The 22158-nt window shown below is 39.9% G+C and overlaps 1 protein-coding gene across 4 annotated transcripts in view; it reads left to right on the top strand.

The window, feature by feature from the left end:
- Positions 1-22158, top strand: part of SORCS1 (sortilin related VPS10 domain containing receptor 1) — a 264539-nt gene that overhangs the window by 217619 nt on the left and 24762 nt on the right. For all 4 annotated transcript variants that reach the window (XM_051800441.1, XM_051800444.1, XM_051800443.1 and 1 more), the window contains 4 exons: positions 1298-1428; positions 8466-8579; positions 9526-9697; positions 19001-19187. In XM_051800441.1, the coding sequence (XP_051656401.1) occupies positions 1298-1428; positions 8466-8579; positions 9526-9697; positions 19001-19187 (604 nt within the window). The remainder of the gene's footprint in view (positions 1-1297; positions 1429-8465; positions 8580-9525; positions 9698-19000; positions 19188-22158) is intronic.

The raw sequence follows: 22158 nt of genomic DNA on the forward strand, positions 1-22158 counted from the left end.
GTCCCCTTAGCCTCATTGCCCACTTGGTTTCATCCCTGTTCTGTCTCTATCTGTCATGGGAGTTGGACACTTTGTTCCCCAGCTCAGTGGCCCCTCTGCCTTGTCCTGATGCAGCTGCTGCATCACTCTTGGAACCATTGATTACATGCCTATCTAGGTAAGGTGCTCTGCATAGTGCCTGCACCTGCCCTGGGCACCTTTCCAGCTCTGCCAAGTTTGACACAACAGCCTGTTTTATATCAGGTTAGAATAAAATATGGCCCAAGTTCTGTGGTTATATAAACACCACAGGCTCCATTAAAGTCTAAGGCAAAGCACACATTTATATCATCAAAGGTTGTCGTTCTGTATGTCTTGCTGGGCAAGAATTTAGAATATGAAATGAAAGTAGCTTGACTCAGACTTGCTGCTCACACAAGGCAAAACTCTACACTAAAGAGACCAGTTATTACTTAGATCTTTAGATGCTGAAAATCAGTACAGTTCCTTGAATTTCAAGGAAGCATAACATTTTACACCAGTTGCTATTCAGGCTCTTCTGTTTGATGCCATTAAATTATCAAATCAAAGCCACAAAAAATTTTTTTGCAATGATTTTAACAGCATAAAAGGTAATAACTGAGACTTCTCTGTATTTTGTTCTTTACTTTCTTGTACTTGCATGAGCGAAAATATCAAGAATTTTGCAGTATTTCTTTGAGGATGCTGGCTTTGGAGCTTGCAGAACTATTTTTAGGAAGACTGCTGTGTAATCTTGCCTTTTGAATTCCTTTCCATTGAGATTGCAAGGCTGAGCCTTGTTCCCTAGATAGAAATATTTAGCAGGGTGCTGAATACAGGGAGTTTTAGCATCCACATAACAAGTCAAACCCAGTAAAACCCGAACTCATCCATAGAAAGTATTTACATAAACACATTTTACTGGTTTCTGTTGAATGAAATTATTCCCAAAGAGATCAGACTAAAGAAATAGACCTGCTCTGTGTCTCAGATTGCAGAGGGATGTTTCAGTTGCTGTGAAATGGGCCTGGATCAATTGCTCATTGGGTTTGGAATAAATTCAGCTCTGAATCAGATACATAAGTAACCTCAGATAGTTTCTTAGTGTGTATTGGAAAAGCTGGTTTAGTCTCAGTTAAAGCTTCAGTAGCTTCAATTAGGTCCAGTGTACTGAGATGGCATTTGACTTCCCGTCCTCTTCCCTTGAGTAACACCTCCCATTGCACAGGCTTGGAAAAAACAGGTGACACAAATAGCCTGGTGGGCGTCAAAGAAATATTTTTGGTTTTGTTTCTAGGGAGAAGCTTGCATCATGGGAGCCAAAAGGATCTACAGGAAGCGCAAGTCAGAGAAGAAATGCATGCAAGGAAAATATGCTGGGGGTATGACCTCGGAGCCATGTGTGTGCACGGAGGCTGACTTTGACTGGTGAGCAGTGGGCACAAGGACTGCGTGCTCTCTACCACAGCAATGCAGAGCTCACTTGAGAGGCTGTAGGCTGGCAGAGAGTAGATATTAATAAACATGTAAGTGTCAAAATAGGTTGCTCTTTGATAGTGCAGGTATGTCAAAGGAAGGAAAAGTGGAATAGATATCTGTAATCTTGAGGACTCCCACAGAATTGATGCAGAACAGACCATTCCCCAGGTCACATCTGAGCTCTGTGCACCATTGAGATAACAAGATAAATTTAGCATATCTAACCTCAGCAAGGACCAGGGGTGGCTGTGAAAGTAGTATAAAGACATATCGTCTTTATACATTTTGTGTAAAAAGCAAAATAAATTCTTCACACCCAAACATACATATATCTGAGTAAAAGTAAATATATGCGTATGCAAAGTAGGCCTTCTGCTTCCAGAAATCAAATATCTCAGAAATTCCTGGGTCATTTGTTATATCTGAACCATCATGTTTGATAGTATCCAGCAGATATTGCTTTCATGGTGTGATAAAATGTTCAGCTGCTGGTTTCATTTCAAGATTACTGCTGACTCACACCAATTTGCACAAAAAAGGCAGGGAACCACATTATTGAAATCTCTTTTTTGCCTCTTTTCTCCAAGTCTGAAAGTCCTGAGTATCTTGGATGAGAGAAATGGTAGCTCTTTGACTAATAAACCCCCTTTGTTCCTCAACCAGCTAGATCTATGCCATGCTACTAATTAAACCCAGAATCCGTAACGTGAACCCTGAAGAGGTTAATCCTATCAATATTTTGTTTCTTGATATATGAGTTTATTCCAGGAGCATGGAAATTTAAAGCATTTCCCTTCTTGCTTTTCCAAAAATACAAGGTTTTTTTCTATATAAAATCATACAATTGCAGGAAGCTTTTCCATGTGCAAAACCAGTAAATCCTTTTGCACCAAACAATAACAATTATTAGCATATTTGGGCACTGATTCTCTGAATAAGGTTTCCTGGTGATTTCCCCATCTTGCACTGAGTTCTTTGCTAGGGAGAAGGTACCTCAGTTCTGTGTGTAGTTTATCATTTAGGTGTCCAAAAGTCCTGGATTTCAACCATTTAACATTACTCTAAAAACAAAAAAGCCAAACCATCATTAACAGGAAGGAAATTCCCCGAAGATTTTGACCCTCTCATTGAGCATGCAGTACAATGCTGAGCCAAACTTATGCCCCCATAAAATAGTTGATAGAATTGATTTACAGTCAGTTCATTAGTGATTAAATCCTTGGCAGTCATAAGGGACATGCATACCTGAAACACTTCTGATAAAAATATGCTTTTCTTCCAGAACTTCTTTCTTAGAATATATATTTTTATTTCATTAAAACTGATTGTGTGGTTTACTATGACAAAACTTTGTTGCTAGGTACAGAACAAAAGTACCCCAGTGACATTTGCTAGGGGAAATATGCTTTTATTTCTTTAATGTTCACCTCAAGGAAATTTTCTCCACTGCTGGGTTGGGGGAGAATCTTCAAGAGAGTGCTTGGATGCTTGAGGATGCATAACAGCCACTTACAGTTCACACACATTAACAAATCCCCTCAAATCTATTGGAAGAGGCAGAATTAGGACCTTCCTGACCTAGAAGAGCTTTCCTCCTTCTGATAGAATCAGTTTTGGTTTGGACTGTCGTGATCCCCTCCAGTTCTTCCTGAGCTCATGTTATTCCTACAGTCCTCAGATCTGGATTTCTTCTTTACCCGTTTCAACTTCCTTCCCTACTGCCTCTGATGAAAAAAGACTGAAATATTGCTTTAAGCATCCAGTTCAGAAATGTTTACCAGCAATATTCACCAGGAACATAATTTTACATAGATTTGCCAGACTAAACTCCACAGGGAATAGAAGACAGAAGTTTATCTGTGAAGGAGAAAAGAGATGGCAAGAAAAAAGCAATTTTGCTGTCTGCTAAGAAAAGCGAAGCTGCTGCTGCTGCTGCACCACTGTAACTTGCAGTGCCTATCTTGTTGAACTCTGCACTAGACTTCACTTCCAGTCCACCCTGCAGCAGTTGGAAGGAGTTTTGGAGGAAAATCAGTAGAGGTATTCTTGCTGTGGAAGAATGTCTTCTGTGGGGTCTTTACTTTGGTGGAAGAAGGAAGCACTTTCATCATCCTAACTCCTGACATTTCAGAAGTACTTTTGAATTCTCTTTTTTTTCTTTTTGCTGGGCAGGGCTCTTAATTGAAGGAGATTGAAGGGGACATGTATCCCCAGGCAGGGAGAAGCCCCTTAGCTGCCTGCACTTGATTTTTCAATCTTAAAATAAACTGGGCAGCCTTTTATATTAACGTCCATGGTTACAGGACCCAGAATCGCATATAGAGTTGAAGAAGACAACAATGCCTGTTATTGTGCTGTCTTTTCTGTTTAAACACTAAATTTGTATGGGGAAAATTTTACTGTCTAAGCTTGTCAGAGATTGGAGTAAAAAATTGTATCTCTGTGATCAGGTAAAGTGAGAAAAAGAGTTGCATTACTGCTGTTAATCCTGCAAGTGCTCTTTTATCAGTTCAGGCAAAAAGTGCCAGTTATAAAAGGCATAAAGATTTTGTAACGTTTTTTCTCCTTGTAATATCACAGAACTCCAGGTCCATTTCAAATCTGTATGCAGCCCATGGTAGTTCCTTCTCACAGAAAAGGGCACATTTGTTTATTGTTTTACACAGCAACAAAACTGAGTGACATTAGAAATGACTGTAGTTTCTCTAGCCTTGGGAACCTGAACTCTTCTGATAGAAGACATCTTTTGTCACGGGGGAGGACCCAAACGAGCTGGGGACAGTGCTGGAGCGCAGGTGTCTGCTCTCCATGCAGGGGCTGAGGCTCGCAGCCAGAGGGCAATAGCGCTTCAGGAATGGAGGGACTGGGAATGTGCAGGAGCCCTCGGCAAATCTGTCCTAGCAACAGCCTAGAAACTGGAACGTCCTTCTTCATTTAATTGATTTGGGTAAATGGATGACACCGTTACTTCGGTGTTATTAAAACATTAATTTACCCGGTTTCCTTACATTGTGTTCCTTCCTGCGGTCTGAGCATTATTGCTGCAATATCTCTTCAGTAGAAACACCTCCTAGACACAGATGGAAATCTTTGGTGGTGTTCATCCTTCAGCTACCTGCCTCCCAGATCCTTTAATAGAAACTCTGTTTCACTGTCAGTCCTCCCTCTGAACCCACTGTCATTAATATTGAGGACTTCTCCTGTCAGCATTCCCATATCTCACATGTTCATGAGAGGTATGAGCCTGTTGATACTGGTGCTAATGATTTTGGGTAGCCAGAGAGGCACGAAGGAACCTTAGTGCTGTTGGGAATCAGGTCTATTTACTTCACTGATGATATCATCAGGGATCTGGCTGGCTCTTTTTTTTATTGTCTGGCACTTAAATTACACCCCTGCCTTCCAGGTTTAGTTCTTATGCTAAAACATCAGAGTCCTGCATCATGAGAAACTGTTCTGACAAACCACAGGGAGGCAGAGGACAGATACTGAGTGTGATTAGATTCTGTTGGCTTCATGTGTCACCACTCATCAGTTCTGATGATTGTGCAGGTGCCAGTTCTGAAATACACATACATTTACACCCTTAGGTTAACTAACTTTGCTTTCTCATTGAGGCACGCTTGGTTAGCTAAGAAATGACAGTTTTGAACGAATTTTTAGTTCATTTTGAGTGCTTGTGGAAAATGCAAGTTTACTATGCAAAGTCTACAGTGAATCTCTGCACCTTTGAGGGCCTGGATATCTACCAGGCATGGATTTACTGGGAAGATTATGGGGATTTTAGGTTCTGTATTTACATAGGCTGGTATAGCTTGATTTCAAATACTGTGATGCAATTATAATCATACACCTTTGTAGATCCACAGTTCAGACTATAACTGAATCCATCCTTCTCTGAGCTTAATCCCATGTCAGACTCTGTAGAACAACTTCCCTTTAATACAAATCTACACTTGCATCATAGTTAAATATTAGACAATGGTATTAAGTGAATAAAAAGGTGATAAGACTTTTACATGGCTGTGACCACAGTTATTTTTTTCTACCGGGACTTTTGGAAACTGCAGAACAAAGGTGACTATTTTCAGAGATACCTCGATTATGCCCTATTTAATGTCTGAAAAGTTTGGAAAGCACAGCCTACAAAACCATTTTCAGCCTTTTCAGCTTCTGGCACAGTCTACCTTAAGGTGAAGCTGTTAATATTAAAGAAGTCCTGTTGCTACATGCTAAGTCATCTCTTGGTTTTTTGATGGCATGCATGTGGCAGTCACTCATCTGACTTAACTGGTTATTTCTATATCTTAGGGCAGTGTGATTTTAATAATTTCAAATTAACAGTTCTTCCATGACAGTATGTTTATCAGTTCTGTATTCAAACTACAGACTTCCTTAAGGAATTTCTTTTCTTTTGATTATTAACTGTGCTGGAAATAACATTAGATAAAGGCATTTATCGGAAGCTTTGAGTAGGGATGCAGAAATTCTGGAATGAATTTGTATCTAATTACAGAGAAGAACTTGCAATTTTACTTGACTAAGACCAATAGGATTCCAGTTTAAACCAGTGAAATTGGCCAAGGTAAAAACATAATCAGTGAGAGCCACAGGATAGGTTACTTCATACTGATAAAGCAATCCCTGATGGCAAATGCTCCACTCCTTTTTGATAGGTACATTATCTATGTCACCTGAGTTCTTTTCAGGCAGGCACAAAATATCATCAATATATGCAAATTCCAATTCCCAGTTACCAGGCAATGACTCAGCTAGCTGATTGCAGTCTGAGGCTGTTGTCTTCCCCATCTCCAGATTTTGCTGTACTGGCTCGTGCTATGGCAATCCAATTGATGCTAATGCTTGTTGATTGCTACAAAGCCTGTTGTGCCAAATTGTAGGCAGCAATTTGTTGTCAGCATCAGTGTTCTGCATGCACCAGCCTGTAGCCAAGGAATTCATTAGATTCCAAGACTGCGGAGGTGAACAGGCAGCTGCTGCATCTGTAGAGGGATATGGAATAGAAATTCATGTCATTTACTGGGATGATATTTCTGTAAGGCCTTAATGAGCCAGATGATTTGCAAGCCTGAAAACAACACTGAAACTTCTGTGCTTATAACTGTTTCTGCTGTGGAAAATCCTATGGTTTCTTTCTCTTGACTTTGAGAAATGTGATCTAAGTACAGTCAAAACTAGTTAAGTCAAGCTTAGCTTGCCCAAATGTTCAGGTAGTATTACGAACAAAAATAGTAGCTTGAATCTAGATGCATGTAAAGTAAGAAATCTCAGACTACTGCATTAAATTAGGCTGTGAGTACTGATCCCCTCTGAGGCAGATTTCACTGTATTAGTTTGTTTTGTTTTCACTTAACTGATTACAGAATATTGTGTGTGTACAGTCTTACAGCTTTTTAATTAGAGTCACACATGATAACTTAGGAATACAGTGCTGCAGAGTGTTTACAAATGAATTACAAAAATACAATAGTCCCACTTGTATGTAAATATTTGTTTTCTCTAAGCAAATCAGAATGGTGTTATTCTTCATTACAAAGTGTATTCTGCAGCTATAGTGTTCTTATTCCAACAAGGATGATTATAGAAGCACATGGCAGTGGGAGAACAGGCTGGCTGATGCTTCCAAAGCAATTAAGCAACATTCAGTCACTAGCATCTGAGTAAATAGATTGGTGAAAACTCAGTCAAAAAAAATGAGGGAAAGACCATTTAGGTCATCTACTTCATTGCTGTTTCCTAGAGTATGTTCTCAATTACTTGTTGTAGATATCCCAAGCACCACAGCTGCCAAAATGTTCCTTTGGAGCAGTCATGCAGCCTAATAGATGTTTAGGAGTTTTCCCAAGCGATATGCAGCTTTAATTTTCTTTTGCTTAATGTCATCTTTCTAATTTCTCCTTTTTAGGATTACGTCAAAACATTTTTTTTCTCAATTCAGAAGGAAAACTTGAGGCAGAAGTAAAAGAATATCAGGCTACTTGATACCAAGATGTTAAAGATAATAATTTTAAAAAGTGCTTTGCAAATAAGTGCCATTTTAAGATCAAGGATTATGTTACAACTGGAATATTGGAATGGAGTTGGTGGACTCTCTATAGCAGTTTCCAGAAATGAAATCCCATTAACTTCTCCATTATGGACTATGGAGAAAGCTTAGTAAAAGGAATAAGAGTGCTTATCCAACCAAGTAGTCCTCATTACTCAGTGGCTGGAAAGTAACACCACATGTGAATGGAATACTGATTAAAGAGGGGGTTTGTTTGTTTATTCTATAAAAATAACAATTTTTATAGAACCTTTGTTTACCTGGAGTCAGAAACAATTTGAAATTTTGTTTAGTGAAGACAAAGCAAATTTATTCATAGCTAAACCCAAACTGTGTGAAAAGATTACAGTTTGATTAATTGTTTCTAAGACATGATTTTTGGTAACATTTCCTCTTCCAAACAAAAATAGAATGGAAGATCACAGCCTTCTTTTCCATTACCAAATTCTCTGTTAATGTCTTCAGGTGAGATCTCTCTCAGTGGTGTAAATTTTCCTCTACATTCTATTTAATATAATTTCCAAATACAATTAGCTTTTTGGTACTTCAGTTTTCTAAGATATGATTGAGGCAAGGGTGATTTAACTTGGCTTAGATCTCTAGTTTTTATTGTATTTGAGCCTAGAGTTGATCCTGAGAAGCCCTATTAGTCTGTGGAAAGAGAACACCTGATGTAATAGCTCATAAACTACCTGGTCTGGTTCTGCTTGTTTATATTGGGATATATGCAAGGTAACTCCCCCAATAAAAAAAGCTGAAGTGAAATAAACAATCTGTTCTATCAGTGTTAAAAATCAGAAACCCTAGTAAACAGAGGGAGGAAAATTCAAAACTTTTATTAATAGCAGAGGACATGAGCTAATACCTGTATTTGTTCTTTTGGGTTTTTATGTTATGGTTTCTTTTAATGTTAAAACAGTGATTATGGATATGAACGTCACAGCAATGGCCAGTGTTTACCAGCATTTTGGTATAACCCATCTTCCTTGTCAAAGGACTGCAGCCTTGGACAGAGTTATCTCAACAGCACTGGGTAAGTGGCACACAAACCTTTATTTAGCTAAAGCACTCATATGGACTTAGCCCAATTACAACTATAGCTACATTTACTATAGGTGTCTCAAAGCTGGCTGAAGCCCTTGGAACCTCTTCTTCCCTCCTGTATGTTCCAGACTTTTCTCTGAAAGATAATGCCTTAAAGAAACTTGGGGGCAAAACCATAAGGCAAAGACCAAATCATTAGTCTCAGAAAAGTCTCCTCTTAAAATCATGTGAGATCAGGTGAGGCAGAAAAAATGGAAAATAAATTAGTGGAAAGAGATGAAACTGATTTATATGTGGACTAAAGTAATAGATGGGCAGCCAGCCTGAATGCTGATTGTTCTTTGGCTCTCTTGGGAGTCAGTGGAAGATGTAGTTTAAGTTAAGATACTGACAGACTTCATTTATGGTGCAAGTGATTAAAGCAGACAAAGCAACCTAAGATGTGTTTGGGGGTTTTGTACACTCAGAGTCAGGCAGAATTTGCTTTTTGCTTCAACTCTTATTTTCCAGCTCTCAAGGCTTACATCTTTAGAGACACTGGCCTTTCAATAGGAAGTGGAGAACATGTGAGAAAAGTTGTTAAACTTTGCCTAACAGTGTAGTAATGGAATACAATTCCATACTGCATATGTATATAATTTATTTATAACTTTATAGTTATTTAACATGTAACAGATGATATAACTTTATAATTTAGGCAATTTATAAATATATTGCGTCAAGACATGCTATGCAGGAAATTATGGCGTGCCATTAACAACAGGATTAACTACTTGTATTTTAGGCACATGAGGAATACTTGGCTGAGGCAAGTGCTAAAATATATTTGGGAATCCATGTTCTTCCAATCTCCTTAGCCTAAAGAAACCTGTTCCCATTTAGCCCTGTTATGCTCTTTGTCAGCGTCTTCCATGCGTTTCGCTGTCCCTTTTCAGGTACCGGAAGGTTGTTTCCAATAACTGCACGGATGGTGTGCGGGAACGGTACACGGCAAAACCACAGCAGTGCCCCGGCAAACCCCCCCAGGGCCTGCGCATAATCACCTCTGATGGCAGACTGACAGCTGAGCAAGGACACAATGTCACTTTCCTGGTGCAGCTGGAAGAGGTAAGCTCTATTTTACATTGCATTCCAAGCCCTGTGGGTGTGTTTGAGTGTGATTCACCGCAGACAAAGTTTGCAAGGAGGTGAACCAGGAGAGGGTGGTATAAAGTCAGTCAGCCCCATGATGTAGCTGGGTGGAGTTTGCTCTAAAGTGTCGTGGATTGTGTATGGAGAGGCTGTTTGGAGTACTGTGGTGCACAGGGTAATAGCTGGGAGAAGCTGATAAAAACTGGGAACTGGTTTAATTTGGGAGTTTCACAGTAGAACTGAAGAGTGCAGTTTTGAATTCTGATCCCCACCCTTAACTATGCTTTTGGCTTTCTGCTGTTTTTGAAACTGAATTTCCATTTTTACTTGCCACTGACTTTCATCCAAAGATGGCTAACAGTACATGTGCAGATGTGTCCCATCACACAAGCTGGTACATATTGTTTAGGCATTTATGGGTGAAATCTCAAGATGTCATCAGCAGGATTAAGGCTGAAATTCATTGCTAATGTGAAGTTTATTCAGACTCTGATCTGTATTTTTACTACATCTGTAACTTAACTTGGCGTTTCATTGCTCTGCTCCCTCCATTTCTGAATCCATAGAAAAAAATACTTAAATCTTTTTGCCTGTTTTTCCTTCTCAGCACTTCTTTATCTGTGTTTAATTGTAGACACAAAAGTAAGAACATTCACAAAGAAACAGTTTTCTCTTTTTTTACCTAATCCAGTTCAATTCTTTAAACTTCTACCCCTTTTCCTCTGTAACTGGACAATAAATCCTAAAACAAGTAAGCTCTAGCACCAGGGCACAATGTACATCCCTTTATAGCTTGGAGCATTTATGGAAATTACTTCTGACCCTCTCCATAGTAAATGACGTCTGCAAGGAAAGAGAAATGATTTTTGTTATATCTCTTTTATTGGTACTTTCCCCAGCAAACAGGTGTCCTGACTTGTAAAGGCAATAGCATATGATAAATCATATTTAACCTGAAGCAGTTGTTTGACTTGAATGTTTATTTTCTGCAAAATATGGTCACTTTATGTCCATACTGTCAGTCATACAACATTGCTATTGTAGATGCTATAATGACAGTGTGAACATATAATTTCAGCTGGTTAAATTATTGATTTCTACATTTAAAGATGAAGAAGAAAAAGTCCAAAGCAAGAGACAAAGTCTCCAGACTTTAAGAAAAAAAAAAACAAACAAACAAAAAAACCCCTGTCCATTGCATTAGCTTTCTACTCTCAGCTAAGTTTTAAAACAGACTGGGAAAAGAAGATGGATAATTTGAGTAGTCAGTCACAAAACTCTCAAAGAATTATGCCAATAGTCAGAGGGAGAGACAATCACCCACAGTGTGGGAAACTCAGGACAAATGTCCTGCACTTTCTTCTGTGAGTGTTAAGGCTCACATACCATATAAGAATACCCTGAACTGCTCTGTCATACAGGGACCTGCTGTGATTTGTTCTGTCTTTTCTGTTCTTTCTGATCTTTTTTGATAACCCTGCTTCAGTATTCACCAGATCGGGAAGCAACACCTTCTCGGTATGAGATGGTTTCTTTCTCATAGTGTGTGTCAAGGAGCACATACAGTACGTTTTGATGAGTGTCAGCTTCCCAGGCGATCTAAAGGGAGCTCTTCTTTCAGTTTATATGATAAGGAAGAGGCTGGGAATCACTCTGAGCCTTGAAACAGTATTGATCAACCTCCAGCCTTTCAGATTACTCTCCCTGTTAGATGAATCTTGACCTCCTGCTTCTAGATTTGTCAACATAAAGAGTTAGCAGAGCAACCAGCAGAACCTTTGGGTGAATTTTACCCAATCTGGCAATGACTTCAGGTGGATGTTGCAACAAAAGAAATATTCAGCAAAGAAGAATATTTGCCCAGCTATATGCAAATTATAGGAGAATAAAATGTAGTTATAGTAGCATAATTGTATATAGACTAAAACATTTACCAGATTAACTGTTTCAGTAATAAAAATCACACAACTCACTGAAAAAGTTAAACAACCCATCAAGAGAATATCCATCCTTTTACAGAATGGATATTGATTTCAGAGGATAATTGAGGTTGAAAGGGATTTCTGGAGACTGTTTTGTCTGACCCCACTTCTCAAAGGGAAGTTTCTTTTCCTTACATTCAAGGCACAGGTATCAGAAAACAAGAATTTGCGAATTTCTATTTAGTTCTGTCCTGCACAGATATACAGGATGGTACAATCCAGGATGTTCAGTATCCACAAAATCTGTGCCACTCCATTTTTGCTGAAGGGAAGGCATTAGGCAGGTTTAAAAAGGGTGGATATGTCACCTTGCACATTTTTTCCCCAATGGCATATGAAAAAAGTGGGTCCACCTTCCCCCTGGAGTGGTGGTCAATATTTCAAAGTACTACAATCTATTAAGGACTCTTCTTTTAGTGTGAGCCACAGCTGATATCTTTTAGGGTGTGAAAAAATAATGGTCTTTCCTTATGTTGTAGTCCCTATGCATCTTGATGTCTCCTGTATCCCTCTGAGAGAGTTTTTTTGAAGACTTCAGAGCTGCAGAGCTGTACCTTAAACTGCAGCCTTCTGGCCCTCTTTTTTCATGTCCATGTTCCATTTGATCTTCCGGAAAATGATAAAAAAAGAGAAGCTGGTGAGGCAAGGTACAAGAGTTTGTTTGAGATTTGTACTCCTGATATCTTTCTAGGGCTTTCTGCTTCATCTGAGAATCCACCTGGGCTTGAAGAGAAGAATGAACTGCAAGGCAGGCTCACTGGAGGGCCTGAAAAGTCACTGCATCTCTGTAGTGGGGCAGATTACTAAGCCGGTAGAAAGAGGCAAATGGCAGCAGCAAAAAACTGATGTTTTTACCCAGATGTGGGATTCAGGGGCAGGAACCACAACGCAGCAGTCTCTTGTAGAGCCTGTTTGTGCCTGTGGTGATGCTGAGGGCCATGGCTGTGCATTCTGACAAAAACACAATGTCAGTAAAAGATGCCTGAAGAGAAACAAGGACAAGGCTTTCAGAAATGTTCTGCTATTGAAGAAGACACAAAAGGAAAATAATCACTGAAGTCTGTGTGAGAGGAGAGGGGGCAGGCACCAAAGCCAGAACATAGAGCAGTGCTGATTTCTGGGTGCTGGGGTTCTGGCTGTTTCTCTAACCCTGACTGTCATGAAATTTTCCTGTAAAGCATTTATATCTGGCATCATATAAATGTCATTAAAAGCAAAACAACTAACAGCTCATATTACAATGATCTTAATATAAGAATGCTTTCCAAAGTGATCTAACTTTCCTGTTAGCTTTAGGATTTTTATATGACTTCCTAAAAACTGTTCATAAGGTCACCTTGCACTTGATATCTATAGTCCCATTATTGGAAAGATTTTTCCAAGATAATTCTCTGATTAATCTATGTATAATCATCATGATATTCTTACTGGGTGACAACAGCAAGAAAACTTCAGTATTTCCTTTCCTAATTTGCATATGCTCCATTGTACAAAGTAATACAAGCTGGTAATTATGCTCTTAAATTTCCATTGAGATAAGAAGAATAGCACCAGCATTTTTGTCATTCATTGTCAGCACAGGAGAAAACTATCTGTGCTCAAAAGAAAATTTTTCACCGCCTCAAAATGCTGCCAGTTTAAAGGTTAATACTTTACCCTGGCCTGTGCTGCATGCACAGACTCGGGGTTGGTGCCTATCACACTGCAGCATTCAACAACAGAGTTGCTTCTCAGCCTAAACAACCTGAATCCTTGGACAGCAAGAAAAGAAACCAAAAAAAACCCAAAGTTACAAAGCCACTTTTCCTACTGAAGTTATTTGACCTCATGTCCTTGACAGATTTTGCTTCTCTGTTATAGAAAATAGAGGAATTTTATTAAGTGGGTGTTGTTTCTGTGTGCCTTTCTCATCACATGGTCATGTAGGTCTCTTGCCTGTCACAAACACAATTGTTATTTGTATGTTAGAGTTATTTGTATGAACATCAGACACTAGTGCTTGCTGTACTGCTTCAGCAGAGACATCGAAAGCTGCAGCCTGCAGAACAACACTGTTCAACACAATGGCTTTCAAACTTGTTTCATCTGATTGCTCATACATCTTTGCTGAGGAAATGGATGGTAAAGACATTCAGGGCAGGAAGGTTCAGGGCTTTGGCTGTTTCATTACAGATAATTCACAGAGAAACTGCCTCCTCTAATTTATTTTTTATCTTGATAAAATGACAGCCAGAAGTCTTTGACATTCCAGGTCTGCCTCAGTTCTCACTTGACAAAGTCACTCCACTGAGAGTAGATTTTAGCTTGCTTTTAACTGCTTGCTGCTGCTATATGATGTTTGGATTAGGCTAATGTGCAAGGAAAGCTCATTTGTTCCTACACTTCAGGCCATGGGCTAGAATTCAGGCAATCTGAACTCATTCCTGAACTGCACTCTGAGCTCCTTCTGCATGACCTTGAGTAAGAAACTTAAACTTTCTGCTTTTTTATTCCCTCATTTGAAAATAGAGCTTTGCTTTCTCCCTCATCCCCTCCCTGTGCCTTTTATTTATGTACTGGATGTTCATAAGGCCAGAGAACTCTCTACCATGCAAATATACAAATGAAGCCCCCAGTTTCCTAAAGACAGTTATGTCTTTCTGTAATGACAGTGTTAATACGTGGCTGTGCAAAATACATTGTGTCTCAGGTACATTTAATGAGCTTGGGGATACTGCTGGGGGGGAAAATACCTTTGTCATTTCCCACCTCAGCCCTGTTGTTCAGTGCAATTCAGTATTCAACTGATGAAGCTCCTGGATATGAGCTTAGCATTAGGATTGTTTTGATTGTTGATGTACTCCAAGTAAAGATGCAAAGCTATTAAAAGAATAGTCTGTATTTTTTGTGGTGTTCTGCCGTGTTCCCTCTTTTGATATCACAAGTTTGTTAGTAATGATTACAGAAATATGAAACCTTCATCCTAAATTTCAATGCACATGCTGAATCATGACTGTTTATCTTATTAACAACACTACACTCCTGTAATAACACACAGATGAAAGACCAGTATATAACCTCCCCCATACCACTGTCATCTGAATTATAATTGCATTTTCTGTGTTGCTGATGATGACAAGCTGGTTGCGAGAAATCAGAGCCTTTCGCACATTTTTAAATTCATTGTTGAAATGCCATGAATATGTATGAAAGTGGACCTCGCCTTCATGATGACACACAGCACTACAGTCTTGTAATGCACTTCCAGTCACACAAGTTGAATTATTCTGCATAGTCCTGAAGGGCTGTACCTATTGATTCCTTTGGGGCATGGAGGATATACTCCTGTAGAAATAGCTCATAACTGAGTTGGGCTGTCACAACTGGCAGTCAGGATGAATGATGTGATCAGTACACTTAACTGTTTGCTGTTGAAAAAGAAGTACATGTGAAAAGTATCAACCTATTTGCTCTGATAAACAACTCCTTACTATTCAGTTTCTGATTTGAAAAATTAAGAGCATAACTCTAAAAGCAGGGATTTACACAGGAGAGCATGTTTTTCAGTACTTAATCAAGTCATATTTTAGTATCTGTTTAAAATTAGGAATATGCTTTAAACAGACCTAGACTAAAGATATTCCATATGTAGATATTCAGTTCCAGTGAAAATATCTTTGATGGATGATTCCTTTTGGTGACAAGAAAATTCCAGAGAGGGAAAGGGGTTAATCTAAGGAAAGCACAATGAAATTAATCCATGAAAACACTCCAACAGCAGCAGTGTCTGTCTCCTGCAAAGGATAATTAAATATATTGTCAACATCTCTGTGGAAGACACACAAGTCAGTGCATAATTGAAAGACTTAAAAATGAAATCTGAAATGGGAGACAAAGTTAAAAACCTTGAACTGCGTTTGATTCATTGTTTTAATACTTCCATTTAGATACAAATAGAATCATAGAATACTTTGAGTTGGAAGGGGCCTTTAAAGGTCATATGGTGCAACACCCCTGCAATGAACAGGGACATCTTCAACCAGATGAGGTTTCTCAGAGCCCTGTCCAACCTGACCTTGACTATTAGCAAGAATGGGACATCTAACACCTCTCTGGGCAACTCGTTCCAGTGTTTAACCACCCTCATGGTAAATACTTGAAGTCAATACTTACTGGGCAAGATTCTGATGGAGTGTTTGAGAGAGGATCCTGATAGGTGGGTCTCACATCTGACATCCACCAAAAGTCTGAGAGCTGCGTAAGAGTAATCAAAATGTAAAAATATTGTTGCTAACTGTATGGGCTGTTTCTTCATGTAAACTGAGGCAGGAAGCTTCACAGAGTTTTTTGGAAACATTCAGGTCTTGAGTACGCTCTAGAGCTTTATTCTTTTGTGAAGATACAGGAAAAATGTGCACTTGGCTTGGGAGGCAGGAATGGGAAGGAGGGAGAAGGGAATATTTTGTGTATGCTTGAAAAACCTCTGGACATTTAATGAGAAAATCCCTTAAAAACAGTAAATTTATGATTTACCTTTTAGCAACAAATGTTGTATAGGTAGGTAAGGAGCATAATACGGGGCCTTGGGAAACTTGTTTTTAATTCTCAGGGCTTGTTTTAGACTAAAAGAAGTGCCCTTGTTCTTAAAGTTCAGCATATGCTTAAGCCTTCGGCTGCACAAAAGCCTTTATCAAGATTGCAGTGTATTTCAGGTTGTATCCAAGCTTGTGCATATAGCATACACCTAGTACAAGTACTAGGTACTTTCAGTACTTTCAGTTTTTCAGGTATTGTAATTGCTTACTGGTTAGCTTCATGTGAGTAGTATACAAGAGCTGAATGCAGAGATATCATTATAAGCAACCAGCTTGGAAAATTTCTCCCTTCATGCCTAAGAGCACTGGCATTAAAGACCTCTCACAATGAAGGCCAGAGAATCTGCCCAAAGATAGCTCAGTGCTGGTTGCATCCAAGTGCTTGGCTGTGGCTGCAGAAGTAATGCAGGGGGGTTTGTGTCTGCCTTAATTTAGCTAGAAGCTTCTGAAAAACCCTATCATGTAGTATGGAGCTTGGCAAAATGACAAGGACAAGCTGGAAAAAGCAACAGGAGAGGTTTTTTTGATATATACATCAAATTGTTTGCAAAGCAGAACTCCTGGTAAAAACAACCACTGGCAAGTGGCTCTGGAGAGCTGCCGGAGGCAGAGACAGCTGAGGTTGATGTAGATCAGATGTGGGCTGTATGGGAAATGTTTTGATTTTGGTTCACCTGCTTTCTCTTCCTGTCTTATTCTGCCTATGCTCTTACCTGGCACAGATAAAACGTAAGAACAAATCAAAACACAGTCTTTTTGTTTTCCTGACTTTTTTCTCCCACTTCCTAAGCTAGAATTTTAAATGTCAGCTTTTCAAAATGTGGCATTTTCAGAGGAGTGTTATAGCCTGGATCTTACTCAATGGAAAATGTATTTCCAGTTCAAAGAGTTTTAAAACAAAACAAGAAAGGCCAAGACAAATGAAAAAGACTGAGGGAATAGCAACTGAAGCTCTTCTCTAATTAGATTTTTGGTTGTTTCTGTCAGCATCTTTTCTCCCCAGGGAATTTGAAAGAAAAATTGAAATCTAAATCTTGCATGCCTTAGAAATGGCTCCTTTTCCTGACTGCACCTGTAGACACCATGGGTTTCCTGCCTGTGGACAAAATGAAGACAAGAGAAAAAAACGTTCATTAGAACACAGATTTTGACACTTGCCAAAATAAGGCTATTCTAAAATGCTGTCATCCTTTTCATTTTCCTCTGGTACCTCAAATATGTGGAGGAATATTCCATAGCCTGAAACAGACTTCAACTACATGACCTCAGATATGATCAGAGATGATAAAGCCAGCAGGGTCGCTATGGTGATGCAGTTTTAACCATGTGGGCAGCTTTTGTCTCAGCAGTATGGTTTTACTGTTCAAAGGCATCATCTCTTTTTTTAGTAAGAAATGATGACTAAAACCCTAGTGATGATGGACCTAGAGAACTGGGAGAACATCTAAGGGTACTTCAGGGATCTCTGTATTTGGTCTGAGTCCACCACTGGACTTGAGAGAATACAGCCCCTGTCTGAAAGGGTTTCAGAGCTGAGGAGCTCATGTATGTTCTCTTCTGGCTATGGAAGCATATCCCATTTGATGGCTTCTGTTGGCTTAGTCAAACAGGCAGAAGTGCCCAAAGCACTGCACCATGCTTGAAACTGCACATCTTTTAAATAATAAAGATCAACGAAGGACATGACTCTGCACTTAGAGACCATATCCCCTGCCACACCTTCAGTCTGTGATCCTCCTGAACAGAGCAACACAGTTATTTTTGTCTCATCTATTTGAAAGCAACACACCTTCCAGTAGGGTGCCAGGGCAGTGTAACAACTACAGTTTCAGTCTATACAAAGAGATTATCTGGGAAAATTTGTCACTCTTGCCATCCCCAGGTACAGTTCTGCTCCTCCTGCTTTCCATTCAGGCAAGGTTCCACTATTTCTGCCTTCACAAGCTATAAAAAGACTGAGAGAACATGAGGAATATAAAGCTTCTGTTATAATTCCCTCCTATAGTCTCATGTACTCACATATCTCTTTCTGATGTGGAAACCTCCCTGATCCCAGACATTTACGTGGGTACCTTTCATTTCAGTTGGGAATCCAGAGGACTGTTTCTCTCTCAAAGGAAAAGAGGAAAAAAAAAAGAAAAGAAAAGGAAACAAAACCAAAGTAAATGAAATGTCCTTTCAGCCAATTTTATGAACTTCCCTCAGCTATTAATTTTCCATCATTCCAGGCAGTGGCTGCTGCTTCAGCCAGGCTGTGGAGTGAGCTGCTCCGTAGCAATAGCCAGCAAATGTGAGCATACCCAGCGTAAGCATCATGCGGAGCCACTGGGAGGACTTCCTAAAGGAGTGAGGATGTTTAAATGTAAGACAAGTTATTGCATCTTACATGAAAGGGACCTTTAGCAGCCATGGTTGGTGGAGAGTTCAGCGTAGGCTGTGTAACCCAGGGAAAGGAATCAGATCCTCCAGTCCCCCTGATGATTGGGAAAGCAGGGCTACAGCACACGCCTTGGAGGACACCTCCTTCATAGTGCAACTGAGTCAGCCTCAAGGGAGGTCCACTTTCTGTCCACTGGACTACCGAGCAAGTTGATGAAGGGACCACCCTTCCTCTGGTAACATCAGACCTTGTTACTATCCTGTGGTTGGTCTTGGTCACCTCACTGATCCAGTCTCTGAAAAGTAAAGCAGAGCCTGTTTCAATCCTTTCTCTGTCACTACAGGGAGATCTCCAGAGATCCCTCATTCAGGTGGATTTTGGAGACGGCATTGCTGTGTCATATGCCAATCTCAGCTCAACAGAAGATGGGATCAAGCACATCTATCAGAACGTGGGCATATTCCGGGTGACTGTGCTGGTGGAAAACAGCCTGGGTTCTGACAACGCTGTCCTCTACCTGCACGTAACGTGTATGTATGTTCATAATCATTGTTGGCTTCTGTTGTTCTTTAAAACATTATTACTTGTAGTTAGAGGTGACATTTGGGATTTTGCAGCTGGGTCCAGAGTGATGGGATATGATGAGTGTTCGTCTGTCCTCCAGACAAACTGATGATTTCAGACTGTGTGATCATAGATTCATTAATGTTGGGAAAGACCTCTAAGATCATTGAGTCTAACCATTAACTTCTGCTTTGTAAATAATATTCCACCTGTAATTTAGGGTGGTCTAAACTGGGACTCCTCAAAGGACTGCTCAGCCCTTTCTGAAATGAACTTTCATTAGCAAGCTTATACTTCCAGAACAACAAAGAAACCCAGGGATCTTTAGTCACTTTTCTCTTACTTTGTACATGTGTTTTGCCCTCTAATGAAATACATCCACCTCTGGGATGTATACCAGTGCATTTTAGTCTTTCTGTTGTCATAGGAACCAAAGTCTTTGTATTAAATAGTATTGCAAGAAAAAAATGTCTTCACATTGCTTTTCTGCTGTTCTTTTTAACATTTTTATACTTCATCTCTCTGATTTACAACTGAAATGTATCTCAAGTTCTTGGATAAAACCAATATTGTATTCTTTCATATTTATTCTAGCACATAGTTATGAACTCAAAGGGTCAACTTATTTATTGAAATTTTGTAACATTCCTAATGGATTTTGTTTGGGGCCATAATTTTCTTTTTACACTGCGGGGTTTTTGTTTATTATTTATGTTTGCAACGGTGTGCCTCTGTGCCAGATAAACTGAGACAAAAAGGAAATTCCAAAACATGAAGTTATGTTTACAGAAATACTGCTTACCCTTTACCAAATTTACTTGAAACATTGTCTAGATAATTTAGCACATTCCATATAGTTTAACACTAGTTTTGGAGTTCGTTCATACAGCATGAAAGCAGCTGCCTCTTGAGGGAAAGAGGGCAGCTCTTTCAGAGTGCACCATTGTATCCACAGATGGGAGCAGTGGGAGGTATGGCTGTGAGAGATAGTATTTTTATGAAGGAACACTAGAGAAGCATCTCCCTGAATGTCTCCCTTGAAAAACACCTTCAGCTGGCAGGTGTCCAGCCTTCACTCACTCATAGTGTCTTTCTGCTGTATAGCTTTTCTAATTCATTTTCTTGAGACGTTGAAGGCTTATGAACCATTCTGATTGTTTAAGCTGTATAGAGAATAAACAATATTCTAATTTGTTTGTGTGACTTAGCAACTGATAGTTTATGGTTTTGTGGTTTGTATAGGTAATGCCAGCATAGGACTCAAATATGGAGTGATCGTTGCAGCCAGACCCAGATTACATGTTCCCAAATCCCTGGAGAAGTGACAGGTCTAAGGGATGTGTCTCACCTTTCTCTCCATGACAAGAATTAGGGACTTCAAAGCAGGTTATAAATGAGCATGGTGCCACTCAGACTAGCAATAGATTTACTGAGGACAGAGTTGTGCAGTAAATCCAACCTCCTTCAGAGTCTAACACCCTGATCCACAAAAGCTTCTAAATCCTAACTGAATACTTGCATTGCCACTCAGCTTCTGCTGAATATTTTGCTTGGGGGGTTTGAGCTTGGCCTTTGGGGAGTTTTATAAAAATATCTGTCCTTAAAATAGACACACACACTGTATTATTAAGATCCACAGAAAAGCAGCGTGCATCCTGAATATCCAGAGTTTTAAGGAGGGCTACAAATTGGGTGAACCCTAGTTAGAGGGTTAATATATGAGTGTCTGCAGCCAGATCTGGGCCTTCCAGCACTCTTCCCTGCCAATGGCCAGCAGTCTTCCTGGGGAAAAACTGCAGACACTGAACGTCAGTGCTTGTGATCTCCAAGATAAGAGTGAAGGCTTCATCTCGTGCCCTCCTCATCCTGCTGCAACCATGTGGCCAGTGCACAGAAGCAGTGCCTCTGCTGCAGTTGGTCCAGAAATGCAGGTTATTGTGAGATAGGAGCATTTTGAGTTGGATGGACAGTGTAAACTTCTGTATGTAAACTGCTCCAGCCAACAGGCTGTCTCTAAACTGTCCTGATGTGAAAATTTTCTGCTGGAAAGTTAGTTATGCCTTTGCCTGAATGCTTCAGAAAACCATCACCTGAACAAATGAGCCTTTTGAGAAGCTTCTCCCTTTCTCTTGTGTGGGACTTTTACACAGGTTTTTTTCCTGGGGCAGGTGAAGGTCTGTAGCCTCCATGGCCCTGCATGAAGCTCAGAAATTAATTTTCTTGAATCCTCTTCAAACTTACCTGTGTGAAAGCAGTCTTCTACCAAGCTGAGGGGCAATCCAGAGTGAGCTATCCCCATCTGCTGGCCAGATAACAGTTCAGCATTTCAGCCACCTTGACCGAAGTACTGTGTGCCCAGAAATACTCAGGCAAAATTGGGTTGCTTGAGCCATTCTTTTATGTTGTTTCCTAGCCAGCATATGGTGAAGGTCCAAGGAGGTGCTGGGCACTCTGCTGTGCAGGATCATTTGGGATCTATTCAGAACAGCAATGCAGTTATGTTGGAGTGTATCAAACTTTTCATGGTCTCCATTGTCACAGCTGTCACTGCACCCAGTGTTAGGAAATGTATTCCCCTGTAGGGCTGTGTTGACATTGGGCATTTGACAAACACCCCAAAGGATACCAGAGCTGTGAAATATTTAGGCTGGGAAATTGCTGTTTTTCAGGTCTTAAGAGTCTTGCTGAAAGCAGCACAGCCTAGTCATGGAAATGGGTCTGAGAAGGGGGATGTCATTAAAATCATATGGATGAAATTGTGTCTTCTCTTGAATTTTCCAGAGTGTTGGCTGCTACTTATAAAAGGAAGAATGATCCATAGTCTGATTATAGCAGGCTTCGGTTAGTATGATTATGGATAACTCTTACTTGGGCTGCTTCAGATTAAGCAGCGGCTGTGTCTACAGCACAGAGAAAGATCCATTTCAGTAAGAAACC

This window comes from Manacus candei, unplaced genomic scaffold, assembly GCF_025592945.1.
Source record: "Manacus candei isolate 608988 ecotype Guabito, Panama unplaced genomic scaffold, ASM2559294v1 h1tg000050l, whole genome shotgun sequence".
Taxonomy (NCBI): domain Eukaryota; kingdom Metazoa; phylum Chordata; class Aves; order Passeriformes; family Pipridae; genus Manacus; species Manacus candei.